The 18,150-nt window shown below is 36.7% G+C and overlaps 1 protein-coding gene across 1 annotated transcript; it reads left to right on the top strand.

The window, feature by feature from the left end:
• Positions 1 to 20: 20 nt before the first annotated feature.
• On the top strand, positions 21 to 13,977 carry LOC131398879 (aldo-keto reductase family 1 member C23-like protein). The gene is made up of 9 exons (XM_058532812.1): positions 21 to 104; positions 2,069 to 2,236; positions 3,086 to 3,202; positions 4,899 to 4,976; positions 5,422 to 5,544; positions 8,296 to 8,405; positions 9,326 to 9,491; positions 11,871 to 11,953; positions 13,650 to 13,977. Exons 1-9 carry the CDS (start codon positions 21 to 23, stop codon positions 13,690 to 13,692), a joined length of 972 nt encoding a protein of 323 aa, XP_058388795.1. The 3' UTR covers positions 13,693 to 13,977.
• The last annotated feature ends 4,173 nt before the right edge of the window (positions 13,978 to 18,150 follow it).

Raw genomic sequence — 18,150 nt, 5'->3', positions numbered from 1 at the left:
AGACAGAGGAGCAACAGGCAATGGATCCCAAAGGCTGGTGTGTAGAACTAAATGATGGCCACTTCATTCCTGTACTGGGATTTGGCACAGCTACAGTTGAAGAGGTAACAATAGTGGTCTTGGGGTTGAGGATTCAAAACAACATAGACCTATCATGAGTGGAAGCCGACTTGAGGTGTCAAGTCATTGAGTTCTCTGTGAGTCTTAGAGGCTCACTTGTTTCTTGCCACCAGGCTAGAAACATTCCTTATATAAAGAGACACAGTAGTAGTGTTCACTCTGCAACAGGGTCTGACCACGTGGACACCTACTGATTATTCTGAGTTTCCTCTAGTTTCCATCTATTTATCAGGTTTGCAAAAAAGATGAAACTCAGCTTTCAAGAACACTATCAGCTGCCTTGCTTTGAGGGTGATTACATGGGATTGGTTTCTCTGTTTATTTCTGCAATTCAAAAAATCTTTCCTCCCACCAAAAAGACATGATCCAAAGAAATATTTGTGGTAAAAGGTCCTGGAGATGAGGTGAGTGACAAAAGATGGGAGACAGTTGTTCTTCTGCTGTGGGGTGGCCTGCTGAGTGCCAGGCAATGAATATCGCACCTGTAGTTTCCCTCAAACTTCTCTTACTGCTTGGGAATTTATCTGGAATGGAAAATATAATATCATTTGGAGGAATAAGCTACAATGTTTCAATTCTTCATCTTTGTTATTACTGTCCATTGAAGAAAATAGGTAGAGTTGGACCTTGGATAGAAAAAGGAGCAAAGAGGACAAGTCACTAGACAGGAAGCCAGAAGTTTGCCTTCCAATTCTGTCTTTAGAGGAATTGTATGACAAGGGAGTAGTACTTAAAAGTTGAGTCTCATTATCTCATCTATAAAGAGAAGGAAATATTCAAAGAGACATTTTGGAGACAGATGACAGGACTTGTTTACTTTGTAGTAGAAAGCGGGATGAACGGGAGGGAAGGGTCAAGGATACCACTGAAGCTTCACTTTTGGTAAACCTCTGAATGCCCTTACTACTAAGGAAAGATCATGACCAGCAGAGGGCAGTTAGACCAAGTATCTAGATCCTAGCAACATCATTGAATAAAGAAACCTTCTGAAATACTTAAAAAGAAGGGGAATATTGTTTCACCTTAAAATAGAAGGAAATCATGCCATTTTCAACCACATGGATGTATGTTGAAGGCATTATACTAAGTGAAACAAGACAAAGAAAAAAAATACATGCATAATCCCACTTATATATGTAATCTAAAATTCAAACTCACAGAACCAGAGAGTAGAGGAGTGGTAACAAGGGGCTGGGAGTGGGGGCAGTGGGAAAAATGGGGAAATGTTAGTCAGAGGGTACAAATTCTCAGTTATAATATGAATAACTTTTGGAGAACTAATGTACAGCATGATGACTATAGTTAATAATAATGTAGTATTCTCTTGAGATTTGCTAAGAGTGGAGATCTTAAGTGTTCTCACCACACACACAAAGAAGTTAACTACGTGATGTGATGGGTATTTTAATTAGCTCAATTGTGGTAATCATTTCACAATGTATATGTATATGAAAACATCACATTGTACAAGTTAAATATATACCTTTAAAATTTATTCACAATTTTCATTTAGTGTGTTCTGTGTGACTATACTGGTAGAGGTATCTTAGAAGCTATCACCTTGTTTCTTGAGCCTGCATTCCATGTACCTTTTCCCTTTGGTGATTTTGCTTAGTAATCTCTCACAATATAAATCATATCCATGACTACAACTATTTTCTGAGTTCTATGACTTCTTTCAGGAAATCATTGAATCTGGGGGTGGTCTTGGGGACCTTCGATGCTAGTGATCAACTAGTGATTGCCTGGGATTGAAAGAGTTCTTCAAATGACTAACTTTTATTACTTATCAGGAAAGACCAAAGCAAACTGCTTTGGGTTCATTACCACACGTGCAGAACTAACCTAAGATATAAGAAAAAGTTGATTCTTGGGAAAGTCAACTTTATGCCTCAGCTGTCTCTCAACCATGTGGATATCCAACTACTCTCTTTGGTTGTTCATCTAGGTTCCTAAGAACAAAGCTACGGAGATCACCAAAGTAGCTATAGATGCCGGGTTCCGCCATATCGATTCTGCTTATTTTTACAAAAATGAAGAGGAGGTTGGACTGGCTATCCGAAGCAAAATTGAAGATGGCACTGTGAAGAGAGAAGATATATTCTATACTTCAAAGGTGCTGTGTATGTGGTGTGTGTGTATGTGTGCACATGTGTGAATGTGATTGTGTGGAGATGACAATTTTATGATAGGACCAGTAGTTGTTTGGTGAGTTGTGCTTATTGGTACAACTTTCTTCACACATACTCATGTATTAAATCTAGTGTCCAAAAATGATGATGACTTTCTCATCATTGCTTTGTTTAAATTTTATGATTTTAAAGTCAAGTCACTTTACATTGCTGATCCTCATACCATAACAATGAGATTTAGCACGGACTGTTGTATCAGATAGAACTGTGATCAGATTATAGCTTTCCTTGTCGTCTGGGTGACATTAAAATTTCCTAACATTTTTAATCTCACTTCTCAGCTGTATCAGAGACAGCAATGTAAGGGGCACTTTTGTGTATTAAACAACGTATAGCTGAAGTGTCTTGAATTGTGCCCAGCACATATTAATATGTTCAAAGTACATTTCCCTACAGTTACCTAAACAAAAGGGATACTGCTTATTCCTCATGGGATTGGTTGTTTGACAAAATTAGGCTATGTCCTTTAACTGCTTTGCTAACTCCATCAAACAAATTTCAGGTAATGGGCATGGTTATTATTTGATAACACTTTTTTCTCTTGGGTCATCCACCCACTGTTTGTAGAAGTACCAAAGAAAAATCCAAACTAATAATAGAATTGCTATGGATAAGTCAGATCAAAATGGAATGAAAGAAGGAGAAAAACATTTTTCTTCTGTAGTCGTATGTTTGCACCCAATATAAAAATGTCTATTTCTTAGGTGAAACAAGAGAAACAAAACTGACTAAGGTATTAATCCAATACAACTTCCATTCTTTAATCTTTGCAGCTTTGGCTCACTTTCCTTCGACCAGAGTTGGTTCAACCAGCCTTGGAAAAGTCTCTGAAAGATCTTCAACTGGACTATGTTGATCTCTATATTATTCATTCTCCAGTGGCTCTGAAGGTTGGCAATTTGTGTGGACACATATTTTACTTCTTGTGTCAGAATGTCTATCAACTTTCATGGCTGGTGAAATTAAGATTTTATTACAAGGGTGTTGGGATTATTACACTACAGAAGAATCCCAAAAATAATAATTCCTGATTGGCCTTTTAGATACTTTTTTGAATCCTTAATTTCCTTTCCATGCCTCCAAGACAAAAGTGTTTAACAGTCTCAAATCCTCTGACCCAAAAATTTGAGGAAATAAAAATAGGGATGTTTGACACGCTGTCCTGATTATGATTCCTGAGTCTCTTGGGGATGTCACAAACACAGTTTCACACAGCCATGGTGAGCAATGAAACTACCTTACACTTGCGCATAATGAGTTGATCTCCCCTCGCACCATTTCAAGTTGAAAGCAGATATGATGGTGCTCCCTCTGGGTGGGTCTAAAACTAGCAACCCTCCTAGGGACTTGTAAGACCTTGCCTACACAATTGGCTATCTTCACAGTGGAATTTTTTAGAACTGCACTTAGCCATTAATTACGGTGTTATGTAGAATTCTTAATTTTAAGTTATAGAAAGCTACTCAAGCTATCCTATGCGGAAGAGTTTGTTGGACTATGTAAATGTGAAGTGCAAGCTATGGATAGATTTAATGATTTGGAATAATCTTCAGAAATTTTTCATTTGTCCCTATCCCTTAAATTTGCATTACTATTGCCTTGCTTTATTTTTGTTGCAACATATTCCATTGGTGGCAAATATCGTCTAGGGGCTGTTCAAGGCTCATGGTCATTAACACTTGAAAGCAGCTCTGTATCATCTGGCATCCATATTATTCCTTAAGAGAACCTCATATGAGCCTGTATGGTTAATATGCCTGCCCTTGGACCATTGAATGTTCAGAGGGATAAGGAACTTTGATTGTCTAGACTGGGTCAAGATAGCAATAGCTATTCTGGTAAGAAGGCCATGTAACTCACTATCATTCCCAATGCAAGGGAGGCTTTTTGCAAAAGGAATGTATAGAGGCAGAGAAGGGTAACAAAAGTCACTAGGGGTCCCCTTTAGAACCTAGGAAAATGTAGTATTTATTAAAACATATAAGAAGCTGTGGTATATATACACAATGGAATACTACTCAGCCATAAGAAACGATGAAATCCAGCCATTTGTGACAACGTGGATGGACATTGAGGGTATAATGCAAAGTGAAATAAGTCAGAGGGAGAAGGTCAAATACCGTATGATTTCCTTCATTAAGTAGTAGATAGTAACAACAATAAACAAACACATAGGGACAGAGATTGGATTGGTGGTTACCAGAGGGGAAGGGGGGAGGGAGGAGGGTGAAAGGGATAATTCGGTACATGTGTGTGGTGATGGGTTGTAATTAGTATTTTGGTGGTGAACATGATGTAATCTATGCAGAAATAGAAGTACAATGATGTACACCTGAAATTTTTACAATGTTATAAACCAATGTTACTGCAATAAACAAAAAATTAAAAAAAAAAAACATATAATAAGTGTAAGAGATTAGAGGAAGCCTATCTCTTAAAGACATTCCTTACAACTCCATATGCAAATCACTTTGCAAATCTTAGTATCTAGAATATTATACCACCTGGTCCTAGATGTACTTGGCAGCCTGTCTAAGCATGGAAAAATTATTCTTGACCTCACTAAAATGACTGCTTCTATTCCAGCCAGGGGAGGAACTATTTCCACAAGATGAATGTGGAAAAGCAATGTATGACACAGTGGATCTCCGTGCCACATGGGAGGTGAGTGCTTGGAGGAAAGAGCACAGAGGAAGCCAGGAGAGGGGGAATCTGGTTTATGTCTTCCACTTATGAGAATGGACTATGCACCTTCAGATTCAGCAAATTTTAAAAGAGCTGATGTGCTGTAGTCATGTGGAAGAAATCATTACTGAAATGTTTACAGACAGGAACATAGGAGAAGAATTAGGGACAGCGAGGATAGGCAATTCTTTCCTTCAATGTGTAATACTCTCTCACAGTTTTCTAAGAAGACAATAATCCATATCGTTTCTGTCACTACCTTCTTCCCCTGTTTGATTTACTACTTTTTCTCTACTTGATAATCGTGCCAATTGTCTTCATTGTCGTTTCTTGAGAGTTGTTCTTTTTAACAGATTTTTCTTACATTTACTTTTGATCTATAGCCAGTTGCACAAATGGTTCTTCATCCCCCCTTCCTCCCCAGGCTATGGAGAAGTGTAAGGATGCAGGACTGACCAAGTCCATCGGGGTGTCCAACTTTAACCGCAGACAGCTGGAGAAGATCCTGAACAAGCCAGGGCTCAAGTACAAGCCCGTCTGCAACCAGGTGAGCACCCTTGGCCTCCTCTCCTTTCTGTTCTTCATCTCTTTCTTCTTGCACTACTGCCAGATCTCTATTTGGCCTCCCCTCCTATTCATCTCAAGCTTATAAAAGCAAGGATTCTAGAGTGCAGAGGCTCAGACTATATAGGAATTAATAGAACCCATAATACTATCACTGTTTTGTAAAGTCTTATTTAAAAATGTACAGAGCCTTTTTTGTAAATTGTGTGTAAGAATTTAGAGAAGGTAATGAAGTTGATGGATGGCTAGAGTCTTTACCCAGACCTTAGAGGGAAAGTGACATTTCCCCAAGCTGAAAAGGATTTCCAGATATTGAATGCATGGAAATTATTTGGAGGGACTTATATACAGGAGGGAATATCATGAAAATGGTGAATGGGCAGTAAGTAAGAAAAGAGTGAAAATAAGATGAGATAGGTGTTAGGGCTTTGTGTGGGATTTTGATGCCTGAATTCTTAATCTTAGTGTCTCTGCTTTCAGGGGTCTTTGCATAGGAATCACAGACACAAGAAAAATTAACTGGAGACTTTGAAAGTATTTCAGGTTAGAGGGATGGTTTATGGCCACACTAATGGTGGACAAATTCCATATTCAGGAGCATTTAGCAGGAACATAGAGCAGACGTTGTAATTCATTCAATCTTAGTCTGGTTCTCCTCATCAATTTCTATCCTTAAATGGACTGTTTAGACGCATTATTCTCTGTCTGGTTCTGTGCTCTTACATTTTTTTGTTCTATTTTTATTTTATTATAATAAGAACACATAATATGAGATCTATGCTCTTAAATTTTGAAGTATGCAATACAATACAATACTATATTGTTAACTGTGGTGACAATGTTATACAGCAGATATCTATAACTTAGTCATCTTACATAACTGGGACTTCATGGCCACAATTTGCACCTCCCAATTTCTCCCTTCTCCCAGCCCCTGGCGACCACCATTCTGCTCTCTGATTCAATGAGTGCGACTATCTTATATTTCTCACATAACTGGTATCGCACAGTACTTGTCCTTCTGTCAATGTCTTATTTCATTTACCTTATGTCCTCAAGGTATAACTTCGAGTCAAGGAATAAGAATCTTCAATTAGAAAATGTGGCTCATAAAATTCAAGACTTTGGCATATAATGTGATTATGAATGTTAAAACAGTCGTGTGATTCTAGCATTAGTTTTACTCTCAATTTTTATTATGAAAATTTTCAGACATGAGAGAGGTAAAGAGTATGATAGAGAACATCCATGTTTTCTCTCCTATATTCAAAAATTTTCACAATTTGTCGTGTTGCCAAATACATGTATATATGTGTGGATATATCTGCATACATGTTTGTAATATTTTGCTTACCCTCTTCAAAGTAAGCGGTAGACATGATAATTCATCCCCACAGAACTCAGAGAGCTTATTGTCTAGTATAAAATCCATATTCAATCCTCCGGATAGTTCTCCCAATCTCTTTTGTAGGTCTCCTTTTCTAATCAGGAGCCAATTGTGGTCCATGTAGTACTCTGACTCATGTTTGTTAAGCTCTTCTAACCTAGAATGGTCACTCAACACTTTTTTTACCATGACATACAGACAGGTTTTTGTCAAGTATTCTGGATTTATCTGATTGTTATCTTGTGATGTTAATTAACTTGTTTCTCTAATCCCAGTTTCTGTAAATTAGAAGTTAGATCTAAAGGCCTTATTACATTAAGATTAAATATTTTTGGCAAGAAAATGTCCGTTGCCTGCTGTGTCCCTCAAATTGCACTCCACTAGGAAGCCTGTCATGAAAAGTTGTCCTACTAGGTGGGATATTAGTTTTGTTCTCTTGGTTAAGCTAGTGGTAGCCAGGTCTTCTCTTTGTAAATGTGTATTTTCCTCCTTTAAAATTATATAGCAATCTTTTGAGTGATAATTGTCATCAGAGTAAGTCATATTGCTCCCAAGTTTTCACATAATGGTTGAGTATCCATCAATGATTTTATCCTGAATTAGTTATTTCACTGGGATTTGTAAATAATTATTTTCAATGTTAAACAATGTTTTTAATTTTCTTGCCCCAAATTTTATTGTATAAAGAACATTCCCCCATCAATTCAGGATAAAATACAATTATTCCTATAAGCAGGGTAAAAGATAAATTCCTTCTCTTTAATTATAAATCTTCCAAGAAAGCAGTTACTTTAATTATCATCATCAAAAGGAAGAGTTATATTGTTCACTCTCTCTCTCTCTCATTACTACGGACTCATGGATTTTTATTAACTCTATGTATAATAGTTGGTTTGGGTCATTATTCCCTTTGATGCTCAAATCTACCCAATGTCACTTGTGGGATCCCATCACACTGATTATTTTGTCCTTCAGACGTCCCTTCATGGATCTGTGAGGAATTTCTTACTTTCTGGCACAATTTGATGTCCAAGGATCAAACAGTTCTCTTCGTGTCCCAGATATGGAATTAGTCACATCTCCTTGTAGTGTACAATGCTGTTTAGTAAACAAGATTCCATCTGCAGAGTCACCTGTGCTCAAGAATGGCATCTTTTTTTCTTTTTTCACCCTGTTACTGAACAGAGAAATATTATTTTTTTTAAATCATTACTTGATATTGTTTCAATTTTAAATTTAATATTACACAATTTACACCAGAGTTTTTTTTTAATTTTAAACTTTCTGTTTCATTTTAATATTGCCATTTCATAAAATCTGACATGCTTATATCTTGGCATTCCACAGGTGGAATGTCATCCTTATCTCAACCAGAGCAAACTATTGGATTTCTGCAAGTCAAAAGACATTGTCCTAGTTGCCTACAGTGCTTTGGGATCTCAACGTCCAAAACAATGGTAATGAAGACAACAGGGAGATTAATTTTAACACCATTTTTGATGACATATTTTAATCATACCATACTGTTTTCTGGAGTTAACTCTCAACTTGTTTGGGGCAGAGAAGGGAACAATGGAAGAAATCCTTCCCCTTTATCATCCCATCACCCAGCCAATGCTTTTACATTATGTGTGCCTGGTGGTAGGCTAATCAATATCAAATGCTTTCATTAAAATCTATATACAATACAGAAATTGAGACAAGAGACACAAGCTTAAGTCATGATATAGATATTTGTTAACTAATTAACACATTCCTAGTAATAAGCTCTCCAATCCCCACTTACTTTATGTCTAAAATTAGGATAATAAAAAATAACTCTCAGGTTTATCATGACAGAAAAAATTATAATCTGAAACACTTTTGTAAACTTCTATAGAAATATTGCACACTATAAGTAAAGATAAAATGAATAGTTCTCATTTTGAGACTACTCAATTTTTTCAATGTCTTAGAAAAGTTAAAATAAAAAATATGCCATTCTTTTCCTTTCTCTGTCATACTGAGAATGGTCATACTTTTGTTCTTACTTTGAGGACTATGATCAGAGAAGACAAACAGCCACTGAGAAGTAGTAAGAAATAATCCATGATTTGGAAGCATTGGTCTGAAGTCAAGCATGCATGAAAATGACCTGGAGGGCTTTGTAAACTCAGATTATAGATGTCACATCTGAATTTCTGAATCGGTTGGTCTTGGGTGAAGCCATGGAATTTGCCTTCCTAACAAGTTCCCAGATGATAGTGATGCTTCTGGTCCAGGGAACACATTTTGAGAAGCAATGGTCTAGAGTGGACGTACTGAGTCTGTTTGGCAAGCCTCTTAACAAAGTGAATACTGAGTCTCACATCTTCAGCATTTCTGCTTTTCCTTCCAGGGTTGACCAGAACTCCCCGGTTCTCCTGGAAGATCCAGTTCTTTGTGCCATGGCAAAAAAGTATGAGCGAACTCCAGCACTGATTGCCCTTCGCTACCAGGTACAGCGCGGGGTTGTGGTCCTGGCCAAGAGTTACAATGAGAAGCGGATCAAAGAGAACATGCAGGTGATGAATAAGGCTGTGGGCTTGGGGCTCGTAAATGATATCCTTCACGTGTGTTCTTCTTTGTAAGGATCTCAAGGCATCTTTGGGCCCAGATGAGTTACTTGTTATTTCCCATGCATGTGTGCCTTATGTGTATTCCCATCGGTTTTCTCCTGTTGTGGCCACAGGGGAGGAAGCATGGCTGGATGGAATTCAGATTTCACAGAAAACAGAGATTTTAGTTCCACGATGAAGTCTGCACTGTACTATGCAGCTCTGTGCCAGTGACATCTCATTTTCTTCTTTCTAAAATGAGGGAATTGGATTATGCAATTTTCTTAGTCCGTTTGGGCTGATATACCAAAATACCACAGACTGGGCATCTGATGAAAAACAGACCTTTATTTCTCACAGTTCTAGTGGCTGGAAGTCTGAGATCAAGGCGCAGTGTGGTCGGGTGAAGACTCTCTTCAGGGTCTCACACTTAATGGTATCTTCACAAGGTAAAAGGGGCAAGGCAGCTCTTTCAGGTCTCTTTTACGAAGGCATTAATCTCTTTCAAGAGTGCTCCACGGTCATGACCTAATCACCACTCAAGGGCCCCACCATCTAATACCATCACAGTGAGTGTTAGGTTTCCACCAATGATTCTGGACACACGCAAACATCACACTGTAGCGGTGATTTTCAATCTCCAGGTCATTGTGGTATAGTTTGCGTGTTCTTTAATACTAACATGGTTTCATTTTCATCTATTTATTTTCCTTCAGTTTCCTCTTTTGTGAATTGTCTGTTCAAGTCTTTTCCCCTTTTTGCTAAACTGTCTGCATTTGTGTGTGTGTGTGTGTGTGTATGTGTCTGTGGTAGACCATTATTCTACCGTTGTTCTACGATTGCATAACAAATTATCCCCATTTAGAGTTTTACTACAAATGACATTTATTTAGCTCATGATTCTGTGCTTTGACAATTAGCCTGGGCTCTACTAAGCAGTTCTATTCCTGGCTGGGCTTTCTCATGTATTTGCTGTTAAATGCAGAGCAACCAGGAAGTTCTGCTTTAGGAGGTTGATTTGGCTGTTTTCAGAGTTGGGTAAACTCTGTTTCATATAATTTCTCACATAGTTGTCTATACTATAGCCAATTAACCTGTTCTTCATCTCATCACAGTGGCATGATTCCAAGGCAAGGTGTGGATGCTTGCAAAGGCTTTTCATGTCTAGGCTAAGAATAGACTAACCAATGCAAATTTTATTGTCCAGTGCAAGTTACAGTCCAGACCAGATTCAACGGGTAGAGGATCTTGAAAGTGTGCTTATGTCTTCTTATTCAAATTTGGGTCACTAATACACCCGGAATTGATTTTTTAATACAATGGTAAAATGGACCCAAATATGTATATTTTTAAATGGAAATCCAAATGTCCATATTTTCCCTCAGATTTTCATTGTCTTCTTTGTCATGTATCAAATGTCCTTCAGTCTGTTTCTGGCCTTTCTCTTCTATTCAACTACTTTCTTTTCTGTACTGTCTAATTATAGTGGAAAATAAGTCTTGCTTTTAAGAATGATAAAATATTTTATTCTTTCCTTTTTCCTCTTTAAGAGCATCTTAGCTAATGTTGACAAATTTTTCTTTTATGTAAAGTATAAAATCACTTATCAACTTTCATGAAAAATAACAGTGTTAGTCTTTGGTTCATAGTGCATTAAAACTTTAGACTAATTTGGAGAAAATGGACTTCTTCACAACATTAAGACTTCCAATCCATAATTATAATATGAGTTTTCAATGATGTAGGTGTTCTTTACATATATATTTAATAAATTTCATAACTTTCTCTACAAAGGAATTTACATAATCCTTTTGTTAGATTTACTCATACATAATTGCTAAACTACATATCCTTTGACAATGTTTACTAACTTTTTATTTTGAAGATTTTCAAATGTTCCAGAAAGTCAAAGAGTATTGAAAACAAAATTTTCACAGTCTAAGTATTCATTGATGAGATACAGAAATCCACCTGTATTCATCAAACTTACTAAATTATATGTTGTATTTTAAAATGTAATTTCTAGATTCTTCTGGATATGCTAAGTACATGACCTCATCTCTTTGAATAATGTCAGCTTTGTTCCTTCACATTTTTAAAGATCTCCTTTTTGTCTGTAGTCTTCTGCAGTTTCAGTATATTATATCTAGGGATGGAATTCTATTTAATTTTGGCCTTCTATTTATTACCACTTGAGTATTTTGCTTGATGTCTTTCAAAACTTTTAGAATCTTCTAAGACATTTTGAGAATTTCCTCTGCATGATTGAGTAGGATTTGCTTGAATTTACCAGATTGGCAATTACGCAATCTAAAAATCATAAAAATCTTTCTTCTTCTGTGATAGGTTTTTGAATTCCAGTTGACTTCAGAGGACATGAAAGTCCTAGATGGACTAAACCAAAATCTTCGATATTTTGGTTCCCAAATGTAAGTGACTTTGGGACATATGTATGCCTCGATTCATTTTCTGATGATGAATGTATGATGACTATTAAAATTTATCTCAATACCAGGAAGACAGAGGTCTGTTTGTGTCAGGGATGAGATAGGAGCTTTCTGGAATCTTATTCCAGACTCACTCCAGAGCTTTGTTCACTGACACAATGAGAGAGTGGGTGGACCTAGGACAGCTTGGACTGACACACATATGTCCTGCACTCATTGCTCCACATAACTTTCCAAGAAGCTTGATATCATTGCTGAATCTACATTATCCATGTAGGCCTCCCATTTCTACAACAATCTAATAGACATACACTGTAGATAGCACCAGTATAGCCTAATTCAACGTTTCCAAAACTGTTTTTAATCTTCTTCTCCCAACTTTCCAATTCTTTATTAGATTAAAAGCTTCTCCATTAATCTTGTGTTCCATACTAGAAATTCCCATGACCTCCTACATGGGATCTTCATGAGATCCTGCCAAATTTATGTCCTTCATAAGTTTCCAAATCTATCCCTTCACCTTTTTATTGCATGTTTGTTCATGACCCAGGTACTGCATTTCTCTTCAGAAAAGCTGGCCTTGTGGTACCCATAGGAATTTTTGGTTTTTATTTTGTGAAATATAGAGCTCTCAGTGCAGAAGACAAAGTTTTCAAGAAAAGAGATTTAAGTCAAAGGAAGACTATGGAGGCAAAAGCACCATCATTGGAGAGAATTTTCAGCCAACAAAAGATCTTTACTATTCCTTCACATTCTAAGGTTCTGGAATTATGAGAAAATACTTTCATTATAAATGAGAGAAAGGGAGGAATGCACATTCCTTCTGCCTGTGAGAATTTTAATTCATAATAGTAACACACGTGATGATGTATGGAAAGGGATCACCATAATGGAAAGTTGTGAATATTCAAAAGTTGGTAGATATATTTTTATCCTTTCTAACATATTGATTAATATTGATACAAATGAAGAATAAGATAAAGAAATAATGCAGAGAGATAGAGAGATTGGTAATCAATCAGTAATTCTCCCAATAAATTATATATTTTAATAAGAAGCCATAATTTTTATACCATTTCTATTTTGGGTTCTTACTGAATAGAGATCTCCTTACTGTACTGTATGTTCCTTGGAGATGGGATCCAATGTTTATGTGACATTCTTTCCATTTCTGAATCTAACTGGATACGTTGTATGTGGTAGGCCATTAGTAAATAATTAATAAATTAAAAATAATGGAATTAAAATTGCATTCGGTACCCTGTATCACCCTAAAGTATTTCTTAGTGCTGAGCATGTAGCTGGACATGTGCTGTTCAAAATAAGGCAGCATCAGTCTCTTCTTCGATGGAGAATTTGAACTAAGAAAGGACAGGATATCTTGTTGCTTTATTCACAGATGTAGCTAGGGAGAAGAACATATTTGAGTATGTGACTCTGCATCTTTTGTGTATTAAGTTCTAGGAAGGGAATACCATTTGAATAATTTAATTGCTGTCATTACTTTTTGAATTATAATAAATTCATATTTGTTAAAGAAAAATGGGCGGACTCAGATCTCAGTAAGGAAATAAAATGTTTAACTTGATCTTAATGACAGCTCCATAGAAATCACTTCTCTACCACTCGAAAAACAGAGTCAATGAATCCATATGTGTGTTGTTCTTTCTCTTTTTAGTTTTGCTGACCACCCTGAGTACCCATTTTCTGATGAATATTAAGGTGGAGACCTTTGCCCTGACTTCTACCAGAAGCCCCGCATGTGGATAGTGATGCGGAAAATGTCTCAGATGTTGGGGATTTGGCTTCTCAGAGTGGGTCCCATCCATGCTGCTTAGCAACTCGTACTCGGCAAGAGTTAAGTCCATAGGTCAGGAAGGAAAGACACTCTATTTTAATCACTTTCTGTAAAAAGTAAAGATTTTTCTCCCTAAAGTCTCTTACCTACTCCAGTCAATATTTTGTATATTTTCCTTCCTTCTGACTCATTAGAACCAAAAACTGATTTTCCTAGTGTTTGCCATGTGTGTGGGAGGGCGGGGGTTGGAAGGGATACAATAACAACAATTTTATACACATTTCTGGAATGAGATGAGTAGAGTTTTTAGCCTCTAGCGAAGCAGTAGTTGGCAAATATTTATCAGTCAGTGTTCCTTTAGCCCTTTGAGGAACAAGAGAACACATTGCATATGGTCTGGAAGGTGAGACACATATTGCAAGGATGACCAGCAATGCATACACTCCCTCTCAGCCACTTGAGGATCTCGGTTCCAGGAAATCCCAGAATGAGGTTTCCCAGTGGCAGGGCTGGCCCAGGAGGTGGGATGGGAACCAGCCTTTCCAGGCTGGTTTCCAGGATGATCAGGACTGAAAACACAGAAGGTTTAGGAGGAGAGAGTAGAGCACATATCTGTTTGGGAAACTTTGGAAAATGCCTCTATGCTACTGCTCTCCTGCAGATAAAAAAAGAAAAAAAAAAAAACCTTTAATAGTATTTTACCAAAGGGCCAGAGCTGAGAATCAGGTTGAGACTGCTGTGTGTACCCAGGAAACAGCAATGAGCTTTCTGGGTTGTAGTTGGGCAGGACTTCAAAGAACCAACTGACTGATCAAATCACCCTGAACATTAACTCCATATTTATCCAACTTTCTCAGGTTCAAAAACATATTAATTTGATATACTGTATCCTTTTAAATGTTTCAAACACAAAGCAAGGCATACTTACAAATACAAAACACAAAATATTCCTAAGCCATTACATATTTTCTTTAAAGCCAGTAGAATATGGTGAATACATTTAGTAATTCAAATTCTCCTAAATTTTCAAATACCATTTCAAATATATGCATGCAAAATAACGGAATGTTTACAATACTTGCTAACTTTTAGGAACATATTTTATAGATATATGCATTTGTTTTCTGTAACTTTTAGGGGTACAAACTCAATCATGTAACTGTAAGGAACAAGAATTTTATCTCAGACCACTTTGTGAAAATTTGGGACAATCATGGACCAAACAGAGACAATCACAGAACTTTGACACTGACAGTTGTTCAGGACCTGGGTACACTTGCTAACACCTATACCTGCAAATATTGCTTCCTCTCATTACCACAGTCATCTGTCACAACCACGGGGCTTTCTAAAGCCGTGCTCTTCTAGCTGGGACCTAACCAACAAGTTGTGCAATCCAAAGTCTGTCCTAAAATAATTCATCCTTTAAATTAGAGGAGGTCATATATGTTCTCGGATTTTACTTCACATTTGTATGACTGTAGCATAACTTTAAGTTATTGAGACCTAGTGAATAATTATTGGGATTGAATCTTCTCAGTAGGCTGCAACTGTACTCTTTCTATTTTTTATAATGGCTTTTTGGACACTTCTTTAGTGAATTTATTATAATTCATCTAAAGAGTTGGTCCTCTAGGAAGATCACTGTGTATGACAAAGGTAGCAAAGTAACCTCGCTAGCTCTGCTTCAGGAAGGAAAAAGATAAGGAGAAGACGCAAAGGCTCAAGAAACTATGTTGTCTAACTAATTCAGAACTATTCATAAAACAGGGTCAAATTTTAATAATATTGAAGGCTGGTCCCGTGGGTTAGCAGTTAAGTGAGCGTGCTCTGCTACTGGCAGCTCGGGTTTGGATCCCGGGTGTGCACAGATGCACCACTTCTCTGGCCATGCTGAGGCCGCGTCCCACATACAGCAACTAGAAGGGTGTGCAACTATGACATACAACTATCTACTGGGGCTTTGGGGAAAAAAAAAATGGAGGAGGATTGGCAATAGATGTTAGCTCAGAGCCAGTCTTCCTCAGCAAAAAGAGGAGGATTAGCATGGATGTTAGCTCAGGGCTGATCTTTCTCACAAACAAACAAACAAACAAAATAAATAAATAAATAAATAATATTGAGAAAGCTTGACTTCTGGTTTCTGGTCACATAGATAAAGAACTTGGAAGTCACACTTCCTTCCTCATAAGGAGAAAAATGATAAACTAAGAATGAAGAAATCTCCTTAGATCTATCAGAAAATTGAAGCCATAGGGAAAGTTGAAGACCCCAAAATTTGATAGACAGTTGCATACAGATAATCACGACTTACTGGGAGCAGGAGAATAACAAAGTGAGTGGACTGACATTACTCAATTTCAAAGCTTAATAGAAACTACAGCAATCAAGGCAGTGTGGTAAGTAGGAAAGTACAGACAAATCTATCAATGTAACAGAATAGGGACCCCAGAAATAGATCCACACAAATAGTGTTAACTCACCTTTGACAAAAGAACAAAAACAATCCAATAGAGAAAGAATAGTCTTTTCAACAAATGGTGCTGAAACAACTAGACATCCACATGCAAAAAGTGAATCTAGACTCAGACTTTATACCTATCACAAAAGTTAACACAAAATGACTTATGGACCTAAGTGTAAATTGCAAAACTATAAAACTCTATAAGATAACAGGTGAAAATCTAGATGATCTTGGGCATGGTGATGACTTTTTTAGACACAACATCAAATGCCCAATCCATGTAAGAAAAAATTTATTAGACTGTATAAAATAAAAAAAAAATCTGCTCCATGAAAGATACTATAAGGTGAATAAAAAGAAAAGCCACAGACTGGGAGAAAATATTTGCAAAACATATATCTAATAAAGAGATCATTATCCAAAATATACAGAGAACTCTTAAAACTCTAGAGTAAGAAAACAAAAAATCCAATTTAAAAATGAGCAGAATACTTCACCAAAGAAGATATACAGATGGCAAATAAACATAAGAAAAGTTTATCAATATCATTTGTCATGCTGGAATTGCAAATTTAAAAAAAAGAGAGAGACACAATTACACATGAATTAGAACAGCCAAAATCTAAAACAGTGGCAACACTGAATGCTGGTGAAGATGTGGGGTAACAGGAACTCTGTTTCATTACTGGTCAGAATGCAAAATGGTACAGCCACTTTGGAAGATAGTTTGGCTGTTTCTTACATAATGAAATATATTTTTGAGCTAGCCCTGATGCCTTGGTGGTTAGAGTTCATCACCCTCCAATTCAATGGCCTGGGTTTGGTTCCAAGCATGGAACCACACCACTCACATGGAAGAACTAGGAGGACCTACAAGTAGAATATACAACCATGTAGTGAGGCTTTGGGGAGGAGAAAATAAAAAGAGAGAGCAAAATTGGCAACAGATGTTAACTGAGGGTGAATCTTTCCTAGAAAAAAACAATGAAACATATTTTTACCATATAGTCCAGCAACTGCACTCCTTGGCATTTACCTAAATAAGTTGAAAACTTATATCTACACAAAAATGTTCACATGGATGTCTATAACAGCTTTTAATAATTGCCAAATTATGTATAGAGCTTCATTGGATATGAATACTTAATTGTATCCATACAGTAGAATCTTATTCTGTGATAAAAAAAAATGAACTATCAAGCCATGAAAAGACATGGAAGAACATTCAATGCTTATAACTAAGTGAAAAAAGCCAGTCTTAAAAGGCTACATACTGTATGATTCCAACTGTATGACATCCAGGAAAAGGAAATCTATGGAGATAGTAAAAATATCAAGGTTCCAGGGGTTTGGAGGAAGAGAGAATGGAAGGATGGATAAGTTGAGCACAGACGATTTTTAGAGTGAAAAAATCATTCTGTGTGTAGACAGTAATGTTGCATACACATGAATATGCATTTTTCAATATTCATAGAGCTGTACAACAGAGGGTAAACCCTAATGTAAACCATGGACCTTAGTTACGTATACTTTACCAATTATCCCAGAGTAACAGCCTGATGATAATAATAGGGAAACCCAGGGTTTGGCAGACAGTATGGAAACTCTGTGTACTTTATGTGCAATTTTTCTGTAAATCCAAAACTACTCTAAAAAGTAATTAATAAAAATAAAATATATGTTCCAAATGTTATGCCTTCTAAGAGTTTATTCTCCTTAATTACAAAAGAAAAACTTTTGTTTTTAAGAGGTGTTTTAAGAGCACCTCTTAAGAATCAGTTTTGGTGACCGTCCCATGGCACAACTGTTAAAGCGTCAGATACGTAGTCAAGGTGTTGGTGTTTATGATAGTTCTGAGGTCTGTGAAGGAAAAGGAACACGAGATGAGTTCATTCTCTGGTAATCACCTATATCTTA

Source organism: Diceros bicornis, chromosome 36 (genome assembly GCF_020826845.1).
Source record: "Diceros bicornis minor isolate mBicDic1 chromosome 36, mDicBic1.mat.cur, whole genome shotgun sequence".
NCBI lineage: Eukaryota > Metazoa > Chordata > Mammalia > Perissodactyla > Rhinocerotidae > Diceros > Diceros bicornis.
Note: the sequence above shows the minus strand (reverse complement) of the source record. Positions and strands in the feature narration are given on the sequence as shown.

Excerpts from the sequence above, each read along its gene's own strand:
- LOC131398879 (XM_058532812.1), top strand. The coding sequence starts at position 21 with ATGGATCCCAAAGGCTGGTGTGTAGAACTAAATGATGGCCACTTCATT. Across the intron at positions 105-2,068 it reads GCACAGCTACAGTTGAAGAG|GTTCCTAAGAACAAAGCTAC; the intron begins GTAACAATAGTG and ends TTGTTCATCTAG. Across the intron at positions 3,203-4,898 it reads ATTCTCCAGTGGCTCTGAAG|CCAGGGGAGGAACTATTTCC; the intron begins GTTGGCAATTTG and ends CTTCTATTCCAG.